A 22362-nucleotide genomic window follows, 5' to 3' on the forward strand; every position below is an offset into this window, starting at 1 on the left:
CTTTATACAGTAATCCAGACAAAGAAATCAGATTCGTTTGGCAGGATTTTCTGTGGTAAAGCCATGTTGCCTTAGATCCTGCAACCTGTTGGATTCTAGAAATGTAACTATCTTTCCTTCAGCAGCGACTCCATTATTTTTCCTACCACCATTGTGAGGCTTATCTGCCTGTAGCTTCCTATTCCTGTCCCCCGCGTTTGTGAAGAGAACCACATCCATCTGTCTTCAATCCTGCGTAACCTCTCCTGTATCTAAAGATCTATTAAATGCTTAAGAGGTCCCTCAGTATCCTGGGATGTATCCATCCGGGCCCGTAGCTTTGTCCATTTTCAGATTTTCAAGTTGTTTATAACGCTTTGTTCTGTGAATGGTGCAATAATCCACTCCATTCCAGGATTTTCTTCCGTGAACACCAAAGAGAAGTATTTGTTTAGCACGTTGCTTTATCCTCATCACTATCTACTCTCTGTTCTCAGCATTTTTCCATTTACAATTCTGTTCCTAGTTTTTCTCCTTTCCCCAATATATCTGAAAAAGGTCTTTTCACCTCTCTCTACATCTTTAGCCGTTTTTTTCTTCTGCCTGTGCTTTTGCTAGCCATATTTCCCTCTTCGCTTCTTTGAGTTTAATCCAGTAATCTTTTCTGTGATCCTCTTGTTGCGTTCTTCTGAATTCCTTGAATGCCGCCTCTTTTGCCCTTTTTTCGGCTGCTTATTTGGAGAAGCATATAGACTTCCTGTTTCTCCTTTTACACTTTTCTTGTATAGTGATCTGTTTCCATTTTTGTAGCAGCTTTCAGCTTGGACCACTGGGCTTCCACTTTTCCTATGCCTACCCATGCCATCAGTTCAGGTATTCCTCCCCATTTTACCAAAATCAGCATGCCTGAAATCCAGTACTTTGAGATTTGTTCTTCTGCACTCGGATTTTGCTCTCATATCAAACATTGTGTAATGATCACTGTTGCCTAGGTGGGCAACCACCCAGATGTCGGAAATACTTGCGCCATTTGTGAGCACTAGATCCAGCATTGCCCCTTCCCTTTTTGGTTACATCACAATTTGTCTGAGCAAAGAACTTTGACAGGCATCCACGGCCTCTCTGCTTCTTTCTGATTCTGCCGGTGGGATGTTCCAATCCACATCAGGCAAGTTGAAATCTCCCAGCAACAGTACCTCCCCTTTCATTCCAAGCTTATGAATATCTTTGATCGAATTTTTGTCCAGCTTCTCCATTTGTGCTGGGAGTCTGTAGATAATAACACCCCTGAGGAAACAGGTTCCATCTTCTCTTTCCAGGACGATTCATATAGCTTCTTCCTTTCCCCAAGTTCCGTGCATTTCAGTCGGTTTGATGATATTGATATTATTTTTTTCACTTACAGTGCCACTCCTCCACCTGTTCTGCCTTTCCTTCTTAAAAAGAAATTGGGAGGAGACACAGATACAGAGCAGTTATGAATTAATCCAAAACACACACATCTGAAAATATATAAATTCAGAAAAGTTAGCTTTCAGGCATGCAATGCTTCAAAATACAAAGTTAGGCATATTTTCAAAGCACTTAGCCTTCCAAAGTTCCATAGGTTTCTATGGAACTTTGGAAGGCTAAGTGCTTTGAAAATATGCCTGAAAGTGTGTTCTTCTCAGGAATTCCCAATCACAGTGGATTCCGGTTAATTGGGACACCGCTTAATTGAGATGGCCGCATATTTAGGCCAAAACCTAGAGAACAGAAACAAAGCACAGTTCAAAAGGTGCAACATTTCGGCTTTTTTGGGACAATGTGCCGTTTATCTGGGCCAGTAGCGTATGTAAAATGCCATTGATATGTCATGATATGGGCTGCTGCGTTTGCGTACACGTGCTACTCTGGGATGTGTCATGTATCGAGCAAAGGAACATCGTTTTTTTCTTAACCAGCACAGAACGAAAGGTAAAGTTGGGGGGGGGGGGATCCATTCGTTTTATTTTTCTTTTACGGAAACTGGAGTAAAATGTACTTTTTTTCCCGGGGGGTGGGGGGGGGGGGGGGGGGGGGGGGGGGAGAGAAGAAGCTACAGTGAATGCCTTCTCATCCCACTAATGCAGTTCAAGGAGCTTGATTGAATGGCCTGTTGAGGGCTGCTATATTAAGACACTTAAGGCTGTTTATCTTTATGATTCAATACAAGAAACGGTAACACTTCGTCGCTCAAAGCTTTTCCAAATCCTTTTTTCTGGGAAATTCCCTCTATTGTGCCGATCAAGCAGATGGTTGCAGGAAAATATAGCTTGGTCCCAGTGACCAAAATTAGTTTTATCTAGCTTTCCAAGCCTGGCATGTTTGTTTTCTTTTTTACTGTCTCTTTTTTTTTTTAAACGGTAACACAACAGTTTCATTTTTGGGGGGACAGCCGCTTAATTGGGGCAATATACTGTAGTCCCAATGTGTCCCAATTAATTGGAATCCACTGTATATGTAATTGATGATTATGCGTCCATGGAAGTTCTTTCAGGTTTAAGGAAGTCTTTCTCCCTATTCTATAAACTCCCTGGTTTAAAACTGAACACCTACTAAATGACTAGTTGTTTAGTTCAGTGTTTTGGGGTTTACTCTGTCTTCATTTGAAAGAGTGAAAAGTTGTTTTTTTTTAACACACAGATAGATGTTTGACGGGTATGAGCATGAGTGCCTTCATCAAGGCTTTAATTTGTTAATTCATTCAATGTAGCTGTTAGCTGCACAAGTTAGCAACAGTTGCTACTAGTCGATGAGGGCACAGTTTTAAAGGCAAGGATCTGTGCATAAAGCTTAAGAATTTGAAGTTATTTAGAGTGTGGGAGAGAAGCTGAAGTGGAACGAGGGTTCTGTTGTGAATCCTGGAGAAAGGAGGATGATTGGGAACAGAGGTTGGCTAGCAAGGGAAGTGTAAACTTGAAAGAAGGGTTAAAATGGTATTCAGAAGGAATCATACTTCATGACAGATTCTTCTGTTTAGATATCAATAATTTTGGATACTTGTGTTTTATGCATTTACATTTTTAAATTATAACTTATTTTAGATGATTACAGTGTAGGGGTGGCCTTCACCAGAAGGGATACATATTCTTTACTCGATAAGACATGACATAGTAACATAGTAGATGACGGCAGAAAAAGACCTGCATGGTCCATCCAGTCTGCCCAAGACAAACTCATATGTGTATACCTTACCTTGAATTTGTACCTGTCCTTTTCAGGGCACAGACCATATAAGTCTGCCCAGCAGTATTTACCGCCTCACCATCACCGGCTCTGGTACAGACCGTTATATAAGTTCTAGCCCTCCCCTATCCTCGCCTCCCAACCACCACCCCCTCTTCCCCCCAACTGCTCCGCCACCCAATTTCAGCTAAGCTTCTGAGGATCCATTACCTCTGCACAGGATTCCTCTATGCAGATCCCACGGCATGTTTGAACTCCGTTACCGTTTTCATCCTCCACCACCTCCCGCCGGTGAGGGCATTCCCCAGCGTCCACCACCTCTCTCCGTGAAAAAATACTCCTGATCTCTTTCCTGAGTCTGCCCCTTCCAATATCATTTCATGTCCTCTTCCGTTTCTACCGCCTTCCCATCTCCGGAAAAGATTCGTTTGCGGATTAACTACCTTTCCAAATATTTGAACGTCTGTATCCATATCACCCCTGTTCCTCCTTTCCTCCAGGGTGTACATGTTCAGGTCAGCAAGCCTCTCTTCATACGTCTTGGAACGTAAATCCCATACCATCCTCGTAGCTTTTTCTTTGCACCGCTTCCATTTTTTTTAACATCCTTCGCAAGATACGGCCTCCAAAACTGAACACAATACTCCAGGTGGGGCCTCACCAACGTCTTATACAGGGGCATTAAAACCTCCTTTCTTCTGCTGGTCACTCCTCTCTCTATACAGCCTAGCAATCTTTTAGCTACTGCCACCGCCTTGTCGCATTGTTTCGTCGCCTTCAGGTCCTCAGATACTATCACCCCAAGATCCCTCTCCCCGTCCGTGCCTATCAGACTCTCCCCGCCTAACACATACGTCTCCCTTGGATTTCTACTCCCTAAGTGCATCACTTTGCATTTCTTCGCATTGAATTTTAATTGCCAAACATTAGACCATTCTTCTAGCTTCTTCAGATCTTTTTTCATGTTTTCCACACCCTCCGGGGTGTCCACTCTATTGGAAATCTTGGTGTCATCCGCAAAAAGGCAAACTTTACCTTGTAACCCTTCGGCAATGTCACTCACAAATATATTGAACAGAATCTGCCCCAGCACCGATCCCTGAGGCACTCCACTACTCACCTTTCCTTCCTCCGAGCGAACTCCATTCACCACCACCCTCTGGCGTCTGTCCGTCAACCAGTTCCTAATCCAGTTCACCACTTCGGGTCCTGTCTTTAGCCTGTCTAGTTTATTCAAGAGCCTCCTGTGGGGAACCGTGTCAAAAGCTTTGCTGAAATCTAAGTAGATTACATCCATAGCACGTCCTTGATTTAATTCTCCGGTCACCCAGTCAAAGAATTCAATGAGATTCGTTTGGCACGATTTCCCTTTGGTGAAACCATGTTGTCTCGGATCTTGCAACTTATTGGCTTCCAGGAAATTCACTATCCTTTCCTTCAGCATGGCTTCCATTACTTTTCCAATAACCGAAGTGAGGCTTACCGGCCTGTAGTTTCCAGCTTCTTCCCTATCACTACTTTTGTGAAGAGGGACCACCTCCGCCGTTCTCCAATCCCTCGGAACCTCTCCCGTCTCCAAGGATTTATTAAACAAGTCTTTAAGAGGACCCGCCAGAACCTCTCTGAGCTCCCTCAGTATTCTGGGGTGGATCCCGTCCGGCCCTATGGCTTTGTCCACCTTTAGCTTTCCAAGTTGTTGATACACACTCTCTTCCGTGAACGGCGCTCTATCCACCTCATTTTCAGGTGTACTTTTGCCAGTCCCTCTCGGTCCTTCCCCAGGGTTTTCTTCAGTGAAAACAGAACAAAAGTATCTATTTAGCAAATTGGCTTTTTCTTCATCATTTTCTACATAGCGTTTTGTTGTATCTTTTAGTCTCACAATTCCCTTTATAGTCTTTCTCCTTTCACTAATATACCTGAAGAAGTTTTTTGTCTCCTCTCCTTACATTTCTAGCCATTTGTTCTTCCGCTTGCGCCTTCGCCAGACGTACCTATCTCTTGGCTTCTTTCAGTTTCATCCGGTATTCCTCCCCGTGTTCCTCCTCTTGAGATTTTCTATATTTCTGGAACGCTAACTCTTTAATCTTTATTTTCTCAGCCACTTGCTTTGAGAACCATATCGGTTTCCTTTTTCTCTTGCTTTTATTTACTCTCCTTACATAAAGGTCTGTGGCCCTGTTTATTACTTCTTTTAGCCTGGACCACTGCCCTTCCACTTTTCGTATGTCCTCCCAGACATAGTAGTATCCTCAGCAAATATGTCAAAATTTCAAACACATAAGTTCAATCATCTTTTTCTGATGTGTCTACTACAGATTTGACATTTGGTAATGTTGGATTTTTTCCAGACATATCTGACACTTTTTCCAGTAAGGAAGGTCCCTTTCACCATGATTTACTTTTGTGTGCATGCTGCTTCTGGTGGAAATGCCACATCAAATGGCATCCTTTGAGACTGCTCCATGTGAGAGATGCTAAGCGACTTTCCTATCTTCGACTGTCTCTTACAAAACTGATCACCTACTAGAGATCTCATTCAGTTTCTCTGAGTTGTCAGCTTTGGATATCTTTTCTGGCACCTGTATCTCTCCCAAATCTTCCTTGGTAAAGACCCAAGCAAAGAATTCATTTAATCTGTCTGCAATGGCTTTGTCTTCCCTGAGTGCCCCTTTTACTCCTTGGTCATCTAGCGGTCCAACTGATCCTCTTACTGGCTTCTTGGTTTTTAATATACCTAATTTTTGCCTCCAACGCAATCTTTTTTTTTTTCCAGAGTCCCTCTTTGTCTTCCTTAACAGTGTTTTGCTTTTGACTTGCCATTCCTTATGCTATTTCTTATTATTTTCAGTTTGATCCTTCCATTTTCTGAAGGATTTTCTTTTAGCTCTAATAGCTTCCTTCACCTAATTTTTTAAGCATGCCAGCTGTCATTTGGTCTTCCTTCCTCCTTTTTTAAATACATGGATACATGGTCTTGTACTTCTGATTTTCCAATGATTTTTTCCTTAGAAAATCAAAACTACAAATTCATGCATACATTAGGCCAAATCCATGAATGGATTAACCTGTTTTTCATTACCAGGAGCCAGTGGCCAACATTGTGTTCAGTTCCTCATTCCCCAGAGCCAGTTTAGTAATGAACCTGATTTGAAAGAACCATCTTTAAATGCCTTTTAAAATTACATAGCAAAGTATTAGCTCAGTTTTGGTTTTATAGTAAACTTTTAAGAATTTTGGGATGGAAATGACTACCTTTGTCCTATGACCTTTTTTGATGTTCAGTCAGCCCTTGCTATAGATCCGTTGCTGGTGGAACTGGGGTCCAGAAAGGCAAAGATTAGCTTTGTGAAATCATTGATTTTAATGTAATTTGCTTTCCTAATTTACAGCTCAAGTTCTTGCTCCGCCTGTACATTTGTTTCAGCTTTGAACCTGAATTATTTTTTGGCAGGGAGTTCTAAGCCTTGAATATTGTGTTGGAATTATTGGTGGGAAACCTAAGCAGTCCTATTACTTTCTTGGGTTTCAAGGTACGTGATTTACTAAGAGATTGGTTTTCAATGTTTACTAATGAAAAGGAAGGGTCTTAGTTAATATATGATCAATCGGTAGCCAAATTACTAGAATTGCAAAATGAATACATTATGTTAGGGTTGCCAGCCTACGTCCAAATTTCAGATCTGGTTGATCCAGGCCTAATTGTTCCCCAGTGCATTATGGGACTTGTAGTTCGTCTTTCTATGCTGTATTTCCTAAGAGATGATACTAAAGGTCCCTGGATGCACCGCAGAAAAATCAGGAACAAATCTGCCCATCCTGAAAAGTTGAAGCTAGTTGGGAGCTCTGCATCAGGCCCATGGAAGGGCATTTATGAGTCTATGAATTCTGCCAGTTGCAGGTTTCATTTCCTTGATTGCACAAACAGAGCATAGTTAATACTTCATTTAATAATACTTTAAAAATCTCTCCTTGAGCTGCTTGGCAGTTTCTAGTTGTTCTACTTTTTTAAAACCTGTGTAAGTGCTACTAGTTGATGATAAAATGATAGGTAATAAGTGTTCTTCCTGTCAGTGTGACATTCTTCAGTACATTTTTCATATTTTATATGCATATGCTAGAGAAATTGTGTGTTTGTGAAAGCAATTTTATCACCAAAAATTAAATGACAAACTTATCACTTTCTAAAATTTCTGCTTGTATAAGCATATTTGATTATGCAAAAGTTAATGTGTCTTACAAACCCATGTGTCAGTCTGGTAAAGTAGACCTGTTAGAGGTGTTATGTTTTTTTTTTTTTTTTGTTTGTTCCTGTAATACTGCATGGAAATTGGATTGTAAGCAGTGTAATAATAAGGTGTGTTTTGAATTACTTGTCTTCTCTTTTGTCCTTGTAGATGACAGTTTAATTTACATGGATCCTCATTACTGCCAGTCTTTTGTAGATGTCAGCATAAAGAATTTCCCTCTTGAGGTAATGTGGATAAAGGCGGGGTGATATTTTGTGTTTGTCTTAAAAAACTGAGCATTTAGATAAGTGTGGGTTTTTTTTTTTTCCCTACATTTTTATTGTCTGATTTTTAACTGTCATATATTGAAAGTGACGAATGATTTAAATTGGACAGCTACTGTGAAATGACAATCAATCCAGATAGCCAAATGTTAAATAACTGGTACTGGGTTTTAGTTTGGTTATTATTAGGTCTTTATTTTTCTGTCTTGGATGCCAGAAATCTCCAAAACGAATTACCCATCTTGGTATCACTTAAGGTCTGGTTGACTAAACCTTTTGTTCCATTCTTTGTGGAGAAAAAGCATAGTGAATCAGGCTCTTGGTGCATTAAAAATGTTTAGAAAAACTGTCATTGGGATGAAGAATGTGATGGGCGTAAGTACGTCTTTTTTTAAATTTATTTATTTATTTGCATTGGCTTTATTATTGTAGGCAATATACTTTTTGTTCTAGATATGTTATTCATTCTCTTGCTTCAGTACTTTGTATCACTCTTCAGTGTGTCTCTTGGAGCAAGATTCCTGAACCTGGTTGCTGAACAGGCTATGCTGGGGATCTTGGAGGCCAGATTGTTGGGTAATAACCACATTTGTATTGGTGGTATTGGAAAGCTTTTGTAGCTAGACATGGGAAGGGAACATGAACTTGATGAGAGCTCTTATATACTCGTCAGGAAGTATTTTTTCACGGAGAGAGTGGTGGATGCTTGGAATGCCCTCCCGCGGGAGGTGGTGGAGAGGAAAACGGTAACGGAATTCAAACATGCTTGGGATAAACATAAAGGAATCCTGCTCAGAAGGAAGGGATCCCCAGAAGCTTAGCCGGTGGTGGGAGGCAGGGCTGGTGGTTGGGAGGTGGGGATAGTGCTGGGCAGACTTATACGGTCTATGCTAGAGCCAGTGGTTGGGAGGTGGGGATAGTGCTGGGCAGACTTTTATGGTCCGTGCCCTGAAAAAGAGAGGTATAAATCAAGGTAAGGTATACACAAAAAATGGCACATGTGAGTTTATCTTGTTGGCAAGACTGGGTGGACCGTGCAGGTCTTTTTCTGCCGTCATCTACTATGTTACTATGTCTGCCTAAGATGGCAGAGTGCATATAAGAATGATGACACAAATATTGCTCTGAATAAGTAGACAGGCTTCACAAGTGGTCACAGGCAAGAGGTAATGGTATTGGGTTCGTTTAGCAATAGTGAACATGATTAAATTTGAGTTAATGATGGTAGTGAAGACACTAGGAAAATCTTCTGTCAGGATTTAATTTTCAAAAGGGCAGCTATGATAAAATAAAAAAATGGTTAAAAGAAAAAGTTAAAAGGAGCATTTGGAAAGCTTAGGAGTTTAAATCATGCATCATGAAAGCCCAGATCAGATGTATTGGGTGTATTAAAAACAAGATGGAAGGAAGGCCAGATGTCCATCATGGTTAAAAGGTGATGTGAAAAAGGCTATTAGATCCAAAACAGCAGCATTGAAAAAATGGAAAAAGGATGTGAATGAAGAAAACAGGCTAGTTAGATGCAAAACATTGATAACTAGTAAAAAAGCCCCGTTTCTGATGCAAATGAAACGGGGGGGGGGGGGGGGGGGGGGGGGGGGGGGGGTGGCTTGCAAGGTTTTCTTCAGAGTGTGCATGTGGGAGTGTGTGTCCCTGCCCTCTCTCCCTCCCCCCTCCCAGTCCAGTCCTTCAGTGTTAAGTTTCCTGCTGTTCTGTGTTTTTGTTACAGAGAGAGTGAGGGCATCTCTCTCCCCTCCCCGCTCTGAGTCCTTCACTGTTACAGAGCCAGCGATTTGATTTCGTGCTCTGCTGTTTTCCTTCACTGACTGTATTACAGAGAGGGCGGGGCAGACACTCATAGGGAAACCGGATATCTCGCCCCCTTCACACTTCCGGCTGGAGGCTTCATAGAACGTTGGTTTTGCCTTTTATATAGAGAGATAAAGGCTTAGAGAGTTTGAAAAAAAAAAACCCCAAACTTGCTATAGAGGCAAAAACTTGGAGTAATAAAACTTTTTCAAGAACACTGCCCCTGATTCTCATCCTGCTGCTTCTCCATTCCTACTATGTTACTGTGGTACAAATAATCACTTCATCATGTTAGCTGATTCATAGTAGTAGTTTTAAGGGCTTGGGTATTGGTAATTTTAGATGTTATACTTAAAACTCATGTTGTTTGAGCTAATTTGTCTCGGGCTGTGTCATGTAAACATGGAAGGATACTACTGTAAAGCATTTCGACTTTTACCATTCAATCGTGAATTTTGATATTCTTATTTCTTTCAGTAGGTGCATTTTACAACTGGTTTAGAGAGGCTAAACCTTCTCAAAGACAACGTAGTGTAGCCTGAGAAAGGTGTAGGATGGAGAGCAGTTCATGTTAATTTTTTATTTAAATCTCTAAATGGATGGATATATTCAGCCTTTGACAACAATTACGTGAATATAATGTAGAGTGGAGAAGAAGCACGACAAGTGTATTACTGTGAATAGGAGAGAACAGAATTGGAGGCTGTGAAGAGTTAGGGTGTGGTTCACCTGGTCAGTTCCAGGTAATTGTGTAAACATATAAGCCACTATAGTGATCTCAATATGAAGTTATTAGTTTTACTTTTTGAGAAAAAATGTGAAAGGACTGTTTTACCTAGTGTTTGTAGCAGTGAAAAATGTGGCCCAGATCTGTTAATGAAATGTCAGTATTTTCAATGAGGAAATAGGTTTTTACATGGGAACCAGCCTACAATGAACTTGCCCTTAATGATTTTAAACATTTACCTAGGTAATGTTTTCCACACCCGTCCTGGAGACACACTTCAGCCAGCCTTGTTTTAAGGTTAGCCAGAAGCTAGCACGGCTGAGCTGCATACTTTGAAGGTGAAATGTATGCACATTTCTTATGTATATTCATTACAGATATCCTGAAACAAATTCAGTTAGGTGTTCCTCCAGGATAGGGTTGGGAAACATTGAGCTGATAATACAGTCATGCTGCTTGACCTTTTTAACTGACCTCTCCAAATTTTCTCAGCTATTCTGTTTTCCTCTCATTTCAAGAATAGAATAATTCAGCTTTTAAAACTGAGAGGAGCCGGGTGTGTAAATCTTTCATCTCGTATTAATTAAGGAACCTTATAAGTATATGGATTCCTGTTAAGTCTAATGATTTAGCGGCAGTCGTAAGAGGTGGGATTTTGGTTAACTTTACATTGCTATAAAATAGTACTTTTTTAGGTCTTTTATTACCTGTTTTGGATAGTAGTCTCAACTTCATAATTTCCTAAATTGCTGTTAGATGAAGATGGCCACAAGTGAAATAACACCTGTAGTCCTTCAGCAAGAACAAGTATCGTAATAGTTAGTGCAGCGGACTGAAAACCAAGGAAATTGTGTTCAAATCCCACTGCAGCTCTTTGTGTCCTTGAGCAGGTCACTTAACCCTCATTGCCTTAGGTACAAACTTAAATTGTAAGCTCTCTGGGGACAAGAAGATAGTGCACTGTACCTGTCTGTTCCTTGCCTTGAGCTACAACTGAAAAAAGGCATGAGCAAAATCCAGAGCCCTTCCTTCTCTTAATGGCTTAAGGCCTTTTAGCAGCCTTGGGCATACAGCTGATCTAAGCTCTGCCAAATTAAATACAGCAAGTAGAATAGACTCGCCAAATCTATCCCCCTCTGTTACTCCTGAACCATCATACTCTAGCTGTCCAGTGATGAATGCCAAGAAGTTACTGTTTGTCATTTTGCCCAAATTCCACAAATTTAACAGCTTCTTAATTTTCAAGCAGTGTATTGTCACACATATCCACGTATTTATGGCTTTTTTTTTAAAGCATTGTTTTCTTTTCATGTGATATTCCTTTTACCTGTAACCACTATCATATTTGGGGAAGGTACTCCGAGAATAACAGTTCTGATCTCTTTTAATTCATGTATGCCTGAGTACTACCTTAGCTTTAGGGAAGAGCTTGGTATAGTAGAATGGCCAAGGAGTCATGCTGTCTATAAGAGTTCTCATCAGTTGTATGTGGTACACTGCATACATACCTTCCTATGGAAGATTCAAGGACTTCTTTTCTGCTGTGCCTACTCAAATGCAAGGTGAGCTAGCCAACATTTCTTCTGAAGCAGATGAGTGTGTAACTCTGTTTTGTTCATTCAGCATATGGAGGCAAATTCTATAACATGGTGCCTAAGATAAGTGTCCTAATGTTAGAGAGGCATCAATATATGGAGGAGTGGCCTAGTGGTTAGGGTGGTGGACTTTGGTCCTGGGGAACTGAGTTTGATTCCCACTTCAGGCACAGGCAGCTCCTTGTGACTCTGGGCAAGTCACTTAACCCTCCATTGCCCCATGTAAGCCGCATTGAGCCTGCCATGAGTGGGAAAGCGCGGGGTACAAATGTAACAAAAAAATAAAAAATATGGAAACTGACCTTGATACAGCTATTTGCGAAACGTGATTCATGTCAGTGGTGATATGCCTCCTGCTATGACTTTATATGTTTTCTTTGATGGACTTTGTTTAGGATAAACTGTTAAAAGCACCCTCTCATCAATCTGATGAAAATACAGAGTGATCACCTTCAGCTAGAGTTAAGAAGGATCTGAGCATGAGGATGTGTAGAGTTAAGAAGGAACTGAGCACAAAGTTCTTGAGTGTACCAGGCTTGAAGTTCTCCAAATGTTTGAGAGACAAGGATGCCATCGGCTCAAATACAAGTTTCATCAAAGATGTAAGGATGACATGCAGGTCCCATGTAATAGGTAGCTTCTGTACTAGTGGTTTGGCATGAAGCAGCCCCTTCGTGAATCTTGTAATCATGGAACATTGAGGGTTCAGAGTTCTATCATGTCACAATAGGCTGAGAGAGCACCAAGGTGAACTCTTTTATAGAGGGGGTCTATAAACCAAGTTGATAAAGATGATAGAGGTACTGAAGCAGACCATGAAAAAGAGGTCTTGCCTATTAAAGCAACAGGTATTTGTGACCTGGATTGGCCACTGTTGGAAACAGGATGCTGGGCTTGATGGACCTTTGTTCTATCCCAGTATGGCAGTACTTATGTACTTATATCCTCAGTCACATAGCAATTCAGGTTTACATTCCAGGGAATCAAAACCAATTGGCAAATACACTTGGCAGAGGTGATCAACCTCATGAGTGATCCCTAGATCTTCAAAGTATTATTTGGAAATGGGGCACACATCAAATATTCTTGTTTGCCAATAGACCACAAAACTTCCCCTCTATTGTTCAGTGCATCCAGCTGTACCTTGACTAATATAGGATGTGCTAGCCATAGTCAGGGCTCCTCCTCCTCTGTGTATTTTACCATCCTTTTATTAGCCACGACTGCACAAATTGGAAAAGAGATCAAATAGAATGATTTTTATAGCTCTATGATGGCTTCATCAGAGCGGTTAACTGCCCTTGACCTTGTTGGAAAGGTGATATAGAAAGTCCTTAATAAACTATTAAAACTCTGTTCTCTACCTTCTTCCCAGCCCCATTCAGGCTTTGAATCTTGCCTTCTTCAATGTAGGGCAGGGGCACACTTCTTCCAGCCACAAATCTTTTGCTCAAATAGCATAAGAACTGAGCAGTGTCTACTTGCTTCTTTCAACCTGCCACCTCCGATTTAGGACATGTTGTTTATAAGTGATCTAGAGATGGGAATAACTAGTGAGGTAATTTAAATTTGCTGATGGGAGTGGGCATCCAAATGGCAGATGACGTTTAATGTGAGCATGTGGAAAGAAACCCTATGTGATGCAAAGTTCCACATTAGGAGTCACTGCCCAGGAAAAGGATCTAGGTGTCATCGTTGATGATACATCGAAACCTTCTGCTCATTGTGCAGTGGTGGCTAAGAAAGCAAATAAGGAATTATTAAGGAAGGAATAGAAACCAAAAGTGAGAATGTTATGCCTTTGTATCGCTCGAATATTGTGTGCAGTTCTGGTCCTGCATCTCAGATATATCAGCATGTGCCATCTTTATATTCTGCACAGTACAGGAGTAAATGCATCTCTTTTGGTATCTCTGGTGTCGTACTAAATAACTGTTTTGAGGCTTGTGCAGTTGGGGGGGGGGGGGGCACAGAGCTCGTGGGAACGGGACAGACTTTGTCCCCATATCATTATCTAGTTTGTACCTGAGGTAATGGAAGGTTAAATGACTTGTCCAAGATCACAAGAAGCAGTAGTGGGATTTGAAGCTGGCATCTCTGGTTCTCAGCCCACTATTCTACCCATTGGGTTTCTACTCCACTGAAGCATCATCAAATAAGAGCCATTGCTGCTTTATTGGAAAACATTGCAAAGCAGCTACTTTCTCCTTTTATGCCTTCATCTCAAACTGCTTCCTGGACCAGTTTTCCATCAGAGCTAGTGCTTTCTGTCAAACTCTTATAATATTTGACCGTGTTGCTCTTCAACAACAAAGTGATCTGGAGCAACTGAGAGCTTGGGAATCACCAACTTGCGTCCTGCTTGATGACAGAAAAGGCAAAGTTGCTTACCTGTAATGAATATTTTCTGTAAACAGTAGGATTAATTGGGCATAGAGTCCCCGCCTCTCGAGAGTTGTACTTCATTTTGAGCTATGGACTTCTGTGTGCAGCAAGGGCCACACAAGCTTAGACCTGTAAACTAGTTCTGAGCATTGGGAGAGCAATTCTGTCCCAGCACTGCGTAATATTACCCAAATGCAACAGCTAATGCTTCTTAAACAGTTATGCAGGAGAAAAACAGCTGCTATTCAGTCACAAATATGTAAAGTATTTAGGAAAGACCTACCTCTTGCAGAAGGCTTTGGTTTTTTTTTCATTGAACATATGGTGAGTTTGCTCCCAAAATGAAGGTTTAGAATGTTAATGCATGCTTAGAATTACCCATTGTTAGCATGTAAGATTCTTAATGTTTCTTCTCATAAAAATAAAAGGAAATGTGATGGCTTTGTACTCTCACCAACAGGAGGTGATGTTTGAGAATTGAATAAGCTTATTTGAGGATGATTTTTATAAAGAAATCATTTAATGTGCTGGGGCTAATTCCACCTCTTGTCACTTCTTTCTGGGGAAGTGAAAACAAAAGTCTATTACTGGGAGTGCAAAATAAAGCTAAAACATAGAACAATGAAACACGCTCGGAGTTTTGTTGCTGCTGTTTTTTTTAAACAGATCTCTGCAAATCTGACTTCTATTTTATTGTTAATTTAAGAGCAGTGGGTGGGACTGGGGAGTGAGGGTTCAGAAATGTAGACTTAAAAGTATTTTTCCATCTCTTGTTTTGTGTGTTATAGTCATTCCACTGCCCTTCTCCCAAAAAGATGCCCTTCAAAAAAATGGATCCTAGCTGCACAATTGGATTTTATTGTAGAGATGTGGAAGATTTTGAAAAAATTGCTGAAGAACTAACTAAGGTACTTGTTCAAATAGTGGTTTGTAAATTTCAATCAGTGCTTGCCTTCTGATTATTGTTATTACTGGGTAAATATTCAGCCGACAGTGTTTTGTTGACTGCCACCAGCGTTATTCCCAGATATTCAGTGCTGGGCTATGTCTGGGCTTTGGCATTGACTATCTGGTTTATGTGGCATCAGCTAACACATGGCCAATTTAGTAGACCTTCAGCACTTAACCAGCCATGTGTTGCCGCATAGAGAGAGGACTGTGTTTTCTGCAGGCTCATTTATGCAGTTACCCTGGCTGGTTAAGTGCTGAATATTGGCACTTAACAGCCAAGAGCTGACTCTGCCTTGGAACGCCCTCAAAATTCGATTTGTACTGAGGCGCAACTGCTCATTTTCAGAAATGATAACCTGTTAATTGCTGCTGATAATTAGTGGATAGCCCCGAACGAGCAATTTAACCAGTCAGCAGCCATTTCTCGCTGGTTAAATCATTTTGAATATTGACCAGTTTATTATTTATTTATTTAATTAATTTATTTGTTTGCTCTTGTATCCCACATTATCCAAAAACAAGTTTCAGTTCAATGTGGCTTACAATTATCAATTAGAAGATGTTACATTCTTTTTTGATTATCATTACATTACAATCGGTGTTCTACATTTGTATCATGAGTGATTAGCCATAAGATTTCTTGAAGAGAGAAGTTTTTAGGCCTTCCCTGAACATTGGGTATTCGTTAATGCTTCTTATGGCCTTGGGGATCAAGTTCCACCATTTAGAGCCCAGGTAGTTAAATCCAGCTCTGTAGGTTGAGTTGTAGGTTATGTTTTTGCAGTTGGGCCGGATTGGGGACAGTATGATGTTGCCCTTGTCTGGCGGGAATTGACCATTTAGAAGCATGGCCATAGTCAGAAGGATGCTAAGCTGTATGGGGAGAGGTGTAACCAGCAGAAGACAGGAGATGCCCCCTGCACAAGTCATTTCGGGCCCCACCTGAAATATTGTGTTCAGTTTTGGAGGCTGTATCTTGCTAAAGATGTAAGAAGACTTGAAGCGGTCCAGAGGAAAGCAACAAAAATGATATGGGGCTTGCACCAAAAAAAATATGAGAAGAGACTGGAAGACCTGAATTATGTATATCTTAGAGGAGAGGAGGGACAGGGGAGATATGATAGAGATGTTTAAATACTTGAAAGTTATTAATATAGAAACAAACATTTTCTAGAGAAGGGAAAATGGTAAAACTAGAGGACATGAATTGAGGTTGCAGGGTGGTAGACTCAGGAGTAATGTCAGAAAATTATGTTTCATGGAGAAGGGTAGTTGATGTGTGGAATGCCCTCCCGAGAGAGGTGGTGGAGAACAAAAGCTGTGGCAGAATTCAAAAAGGCATGGGAGGAACACAGAGGATCTCTAATTAGAAAATGAATGGTATAAAAAAAACCAAAACTTAAAGGGTTGCATATGTGTTGCATGGCAAGTGGTGCTTAGATGGCGACTCTGGCTGTATCAACTAAGGCCAGTGCTAGGTTGGCTTGTACGGTCTGAGTCCCGCATATAGCAGTCTAGTTGTAGGATGGGCTGGACAGAGCTTTGATGGAAACTCCAGTAATTTGGAACATGAGGGCAATGCCAGGCAGACTTTTACGGTCTGTATTCCACAAATGACGAGATGGATTCAGATAGGCTGGAGTGGGCTTTGATGACAACTCCAGTATTTGGAACATAAGGATGGAGCCAGGTGGACTTCTACGGTCTATGTCCCAGAAACACCAAAGAAAGGCCATGATCAAGTGTATAATATCATTGTTGATTTAATCTTTAATTGATAATGAATGTGACTGTTGGGCAGACTGGATTCAGGTCTTTATCTGCCGTCACTTACTAACTATGTTACTATGTAACAATTCCAAGTATTATAACTATTATATAAATAATGGGAAATCCTGAAAATCTGACTGGGTTGCAGCCATTGAGGATCGAGATTGCCCACCTTTGTATTAGACCATCTTTTAAGCAGATAAAGTTGGATGTTTCTTGCTCCTACATGTTTATATATTGTAGGACCAATGCTGTGGAGTTGTCTCCCTCAAAACCCTCAGAAAGATGACAAGTTTGCTGTAGTTTCACGAATAGTAGAAGGTGTTTTTTCAGCTTTTGAATCATAATGCTTCATATTAGTGTTTGGTATATGATTTGAATGATCAAAGTAGCTTATTTTTGTTCGTGTTTAAAAAAATTGTTTTTTTTTTTTTGTTTTTTTTTAAATTTAAGATTGTTTTTATTCAACATTTCAATAAAGAAAATCATACAATACACTTAACTGCAGCCACAAGGCTACCAACTCTCCAAAATTCCTCAAACTCATCTGTAATACATAATCCACATTGTATTTTTTCCCCCTACCCAACCCTTCCACCCCCCTCCCACCCCTCCTCCTCCCACTATCCTCCCATTCATGGCTGCCACCCCCCCCCCGGTGTACCACTAGCAGTGTTCCATAAAATTGTTTTTATTTTGTGTGCTGCCAAGTACTGTGGGTTGTGTGGCTTATAAATATTTTAAATAAATGAATAATGTAATTATTTCAGTATATGTATATAGTTATAATATGTTACATTTTTTTGTTCTTGGTTATGCTGCAAAGGAAGTGTATATGTATGTATGTGTGTATATATTTAAGTATGCAAATAATGAGTGCATATATTTTAAAATGTTACAGGATGGCATCCAGAGAAGAGTATGGATAAGACAAATTGTAGTCAGTTAAAACTGTAAAGATGAGGCGCGTGAATGAAATATTTACTTTTTGTATGTTTTATAATGTTGCTATTTAAACAAAAAAAAGCAATGGTTATGAGGTGTGTGTATGCAGAGTATTTAGGGTTGAGGCCTCATTTTCATCATTTGCGTATGTAGATGAAATTTGAAATGATTCCTGTAGGTGGCACTGTTGCAATAAAATTTGTGAGTGTTCTAATATGTTTCTACAAAGAACATTGGCTGTAGAACTGAAAGAATGCATTTGAGGCCCAAATTATGTATTGTAGTATAACTGCAGATATCCGAGGGTGTATCTTAGTAGAGCAGGGCTTTTTTTTTTGTTGTTGTTGTTTTTATGTTTAAATCTTGAAGCATGGAATGCTTATTAGAGTTAATTAGCATTGTTTCAACAAGCCAGGTGCAGTGCTATTGCTCACTTAAACTGTCTAAATATGTCTTGTATACTCAAAGGAAAGTGGAATGGTCATGGACTTATGAAATAAAGGCACATGGTTTACCATTGATTGTGCTGGTAATATGGAGGTTTGCATTTTCAGTTAATTGTGCCTTCACTAAAGATGGTCATATGAATGCATGTTAGCTATATTGTGGATGCATTGAATAACCTCCCTGTTGGGAAGTAGAGAATAAGGCAGTAACAGATTTTAAGAGAAAATGGGATAAGCATAGAATATCCTTAATTGCACAACGAAGAAAACTTTGTGCAAAAATTAATTAGCACGTCTGTTGAGCTACAAGGACAGTAATGGCTATAACTAGACCGAACAGGAATGCAGGCACTTGTTTTTTGGTCTGTTTGGCAGAGTATGCAGGGGACCTAGGAGGATGATGTTCAGGCGATGGCTGTGCTAACTAGATATGGGAAAGGAAGGGTGCTGGAGATCATGTTTGCTTATCCTACCTATGATGATGTCTGAGTGCAGAAGACAAATAATGGTCCTGATTAAAGAGCCAGGCTTTGCAGTTGTACTGTCTCACTATGACTAGCAGCTGTGATGCATCCTTAGCAGCGTGGACAGGAAAATTGACTTTATTCTGTTGTTGGATAGACTTGGGTCAAATTTCTTGAAAGAAAGAGATTCGAGAATTGTTTCTAGATAGTAAGGCCTATCACTAAGATAAAGTGAAGGTCTGACATTTGAATGTACTACTAGTACTGCTGCTACTAAAATACTGAAGGGTGAGGGCGGAGAGGTGGTTTATTAGTGAGCTTATTGTTGGGGGGGAGGGGGGTTGGGGGGTGATTGTAATAGTTTTCTGTAACTTGCATGAGAAGGGGCCAAGATCTTACTTATTCTTCTAAGAAGGCAGCCTTATTAGATGCCTCCTGTTTGTTGGCTCTCAAAACTTTTATACAGTGATAAAAGTAAGCAAATAGAGGTTACAGTTTATCTACATGATTTATTATTGCAGTACAATAACTGAACACTGTGGTTAATGTTGTCATAATATCTGATTATGCATATGTCAGGAAAGAGAGGTTTAATTTGTTCTTTTCAGTTTTGCATACGATAATCAAGGGAGGAGACTTGTCAGCAGCATCTAGCTGTGCTAATAATGATTGACCTGATTAGATTCTCATTTGAAAATTTCTACCCCCTTGTGTCCCTTCTTCCCTGCCGCCCCATGTAGCCAGAAGTATACATTTAGTTATGTTGAAAATGGACAGGTAAGGGAAAGTATTCATTTTTAACTCCTGTGAATACTTTCCCATGTGGACTTTGCATCTGCTTTCTTGTAGGTCCCTGCAGACCTGCAACCTCCATGACCATTTTTAATTCTAGTATCAAAATGACCTGCGACCTCCATGGCCACTCTTAATCTTAGTATCAAAATGAAAGGAGGATGATTGCTGTTGGCCATAAATGAGAAATATCTTGGGCAACAGTCTAAAGGAAGAACCACTAAACCACTGCAATCCTTTATTTTTTTCATTAGTTAATTCTGCTAAATACCTTTATTCTTTCTCCTTTAGAGTAGGCCTACCGTATAAAAATGATCCCTTCCATTCTCTGGGCCAGGCCAAGGCTGTTAAGCACCATAAGTGAATCTTCATCAAGGAATCTATCTCATAGGTCAGCCACCCTAGCTCTACAATTCCCATGAGATAGGTTTCTGTCTTACATTCCCAGGGCGGTGCCCCATTCAGCAGTCATCACCATGATCACCTCAGCACCATCCTCTCTGAATCATCCTGTCAAAATGTATAGATGTACAACAACTGTTTGGTGGTGCAAAAATAGCTCAACGTGGAGTATTACTGTTTAATAGGGGACGTCTCATACATTCACACAGGCACTAGGTATCACGCTGTTAGCGAGCTTCTGATTTAGTGCCGGTTTTTATAATCATTGACTGCCCCCAACCTCCGATAGTACACTGAACTTGCTGAACATTCGTGTCTTATAGTGTATTTACATTATAAAAGTGTTAGTGCCACGTTTTCATATCTTCATATTTTTATTTTTTTCTTGATTTTTCTCTGTGTACTATCCATATAATTCACTTCTGCAATCTCACAATAGTAATCTACACTTGAGCTTCAACCGGTGCAGAAAAATTGTTTTTACTTAGTACATAAGTACATAAGCACTGCCACGCTGGGAAAAGACCAAAGGTCCATCAAGCCCAGCACTCTGTCTCCGACAGCGGCCAATCCAGGCCCCAAGAACCTGGCAAAAACCCAGAATTTAATAACGATCAATGGACTTTTCCTTCAGGAATCTGTCCAGACCCCCTTTAAACTCAGCAAGGCCAGCTGCCGTCACTACCTTCTCCGGCAATGAGTTCCAGAGTCTAACCACACGCTGAGTAAAGAAAAACTTTCTCCAATTTGTTTTAAACCTACCACATTCTAATTTCATCTTGTGTCCCCTAGTTCTATTATTGTTAGAAAGCGTAAACAAACGCTTCACATCTGTCCGCTCTACCCCACTCATTATTTTGTAGACCTCTATCCATATCACCCCTCAGCCGCCTTTTCTCCAGGCTAAAGAGTCCTAGTCGTCTTAACCTCTCCTCATAAGGTAGTCATCCCATCCCTTTTATCATTTTCGTCGGCCTTCTCTGCACCTTCTCCAATTCCTTTATATCTTTTTTGAGATGAGTCGACCAGAACTGAACACAATACTCCAGGTGCGGTCGCACCATGGAGCGATATAACGGCATTATAACATCCTCATGCTTGTTTTCCATCCCTTTTCTAATAATACTCAACATTCTGTTCGCCTTCTTAGCCGCCGCAGCACATTGAGCGGAAGATTTCAACGTTCTATCCACGATGACTCCCAGATCCCTTTCTCGGTCCGTAACTCCTAAAGCGGAACCTTGCATGACATAGCCGTAATTCGGGTTCCTCCTTCCCACGTGCATCACTTTGCACTTGTCAACATTGAACTTCATCTGCCATTTGGACGCCCAATCCCCCAGTCTCACAAGGTCCTCTTGTAATCTTTCACACTCCTCCCGCGACGAGACGACCCTGGATAACTTTGTGTCATCTGCAAATTTAATTACCTCACTAGTTACTCCCATCTCAAGGTCATTTATAAATATGTTAAAAAGCAGCGGTCCCAGCACAGACCCCTGAGGGACCCCACTAACTACCCTTCTCCATCGAGAATACTGACCATTCAACCCTACTCTCTGCTTTCTGTCTTTTAACCAGCTCTTAATCCATAATAATACACTGCCTCCGATCCCATGACTCTCCAGTTTCCTTTGGAGTCTTTTATGAGGCACTTTGTCAAACGCCTTCTGAAAATCTAGATATACAATATCCACCGGCTCCCCTTTGTTCACATGCTTGTTCACCCCCTCGAAAAAATGCAGTAGATTTGTGAGGCAAGACTTCCCTTCACTAAATCTGTGCTGACTTTGTCTCAGCAGCCCATGCTTTTGTACGTGCTCCGTAATTTTATTCTTAATAATGGCCTCCACCATTTTTCCTGGCACCGACGTCAGACTCACCGGTCTATAATTTCCCGGATCTCCTCTGGAACCCTTTTTAAAAATCGGCGTTACATTGGCCACCCTCCAATCTTCCGGTACCACACCTGATTTTAGGGATAAATTGCATATTACTAACAGCAGCTCCACAAGTTCATTTTTTAGCTCTGTTAATACTCTGGGATGAATACCATCCGTACCCGGCGATTTACTACTTTTTAGTTTGCACTGTTGAAAGCCGCAATTTGATTTGGTCATAGGGTGGCATTCGGCACTATGTCCTTCATAGATGTCTCTCGACTGCATTCAAAATCAACTTCGGGATTGTATACCAAAGTTGAATTTGAATGCTGGGCAGACTTACATGGTCTGTGCCAGAGCCGGTGTTGGGAGGCGGGGATAGTGCTGGGCAGACTTATATGGTCTGTGCACTGACAATGGCAGATACAAATCAAGGAAAGGTATACACAAAAAGTAGCACACGTGAAATTATCTTGGGCAGACTGGATGGACCG

At 40.7% G+C, this 22362-nt stretch overlaps 1 protein-coding gene across 1 annotated transcript in view; it reads left to right on the forward strand.

The window, feature by feature from the left end:
* ATG4C (autophagy related 4C cysteine peptidase) overlaps positions 1 to 22362 on the forward strand; it is a 66721-nt gene that overhangs the window by 29512 nt on the left and 14847 nt on the right. Inside the window, 3 exon segments of the mRNA XM_030206723.1 lie at positions 6641 to 6719; positions 7584 to 7660; positions 15004 to 15123. Of these exon segments, the coding sequence (XP_030062583.1) occupies positions 6641 to 6719; positions 7584 to 7660; positions 15004 to 15123 (276 nt within the window).

Source organism: Microcaecilia unicolor, chromosome 6 (assembly GCF_901765095.1).
Source record: "Microcaecilia unicolor chromosome 6, aMicUni1.1, whole genome shotgun sequence".
Classification (NCBI taxonomy): Eukaryota; Metazoa; Chordata; class Amphibia; order Gymnophiona; family Siphonopidae; genus Microcaecilia; species Microcaecilia unicolor.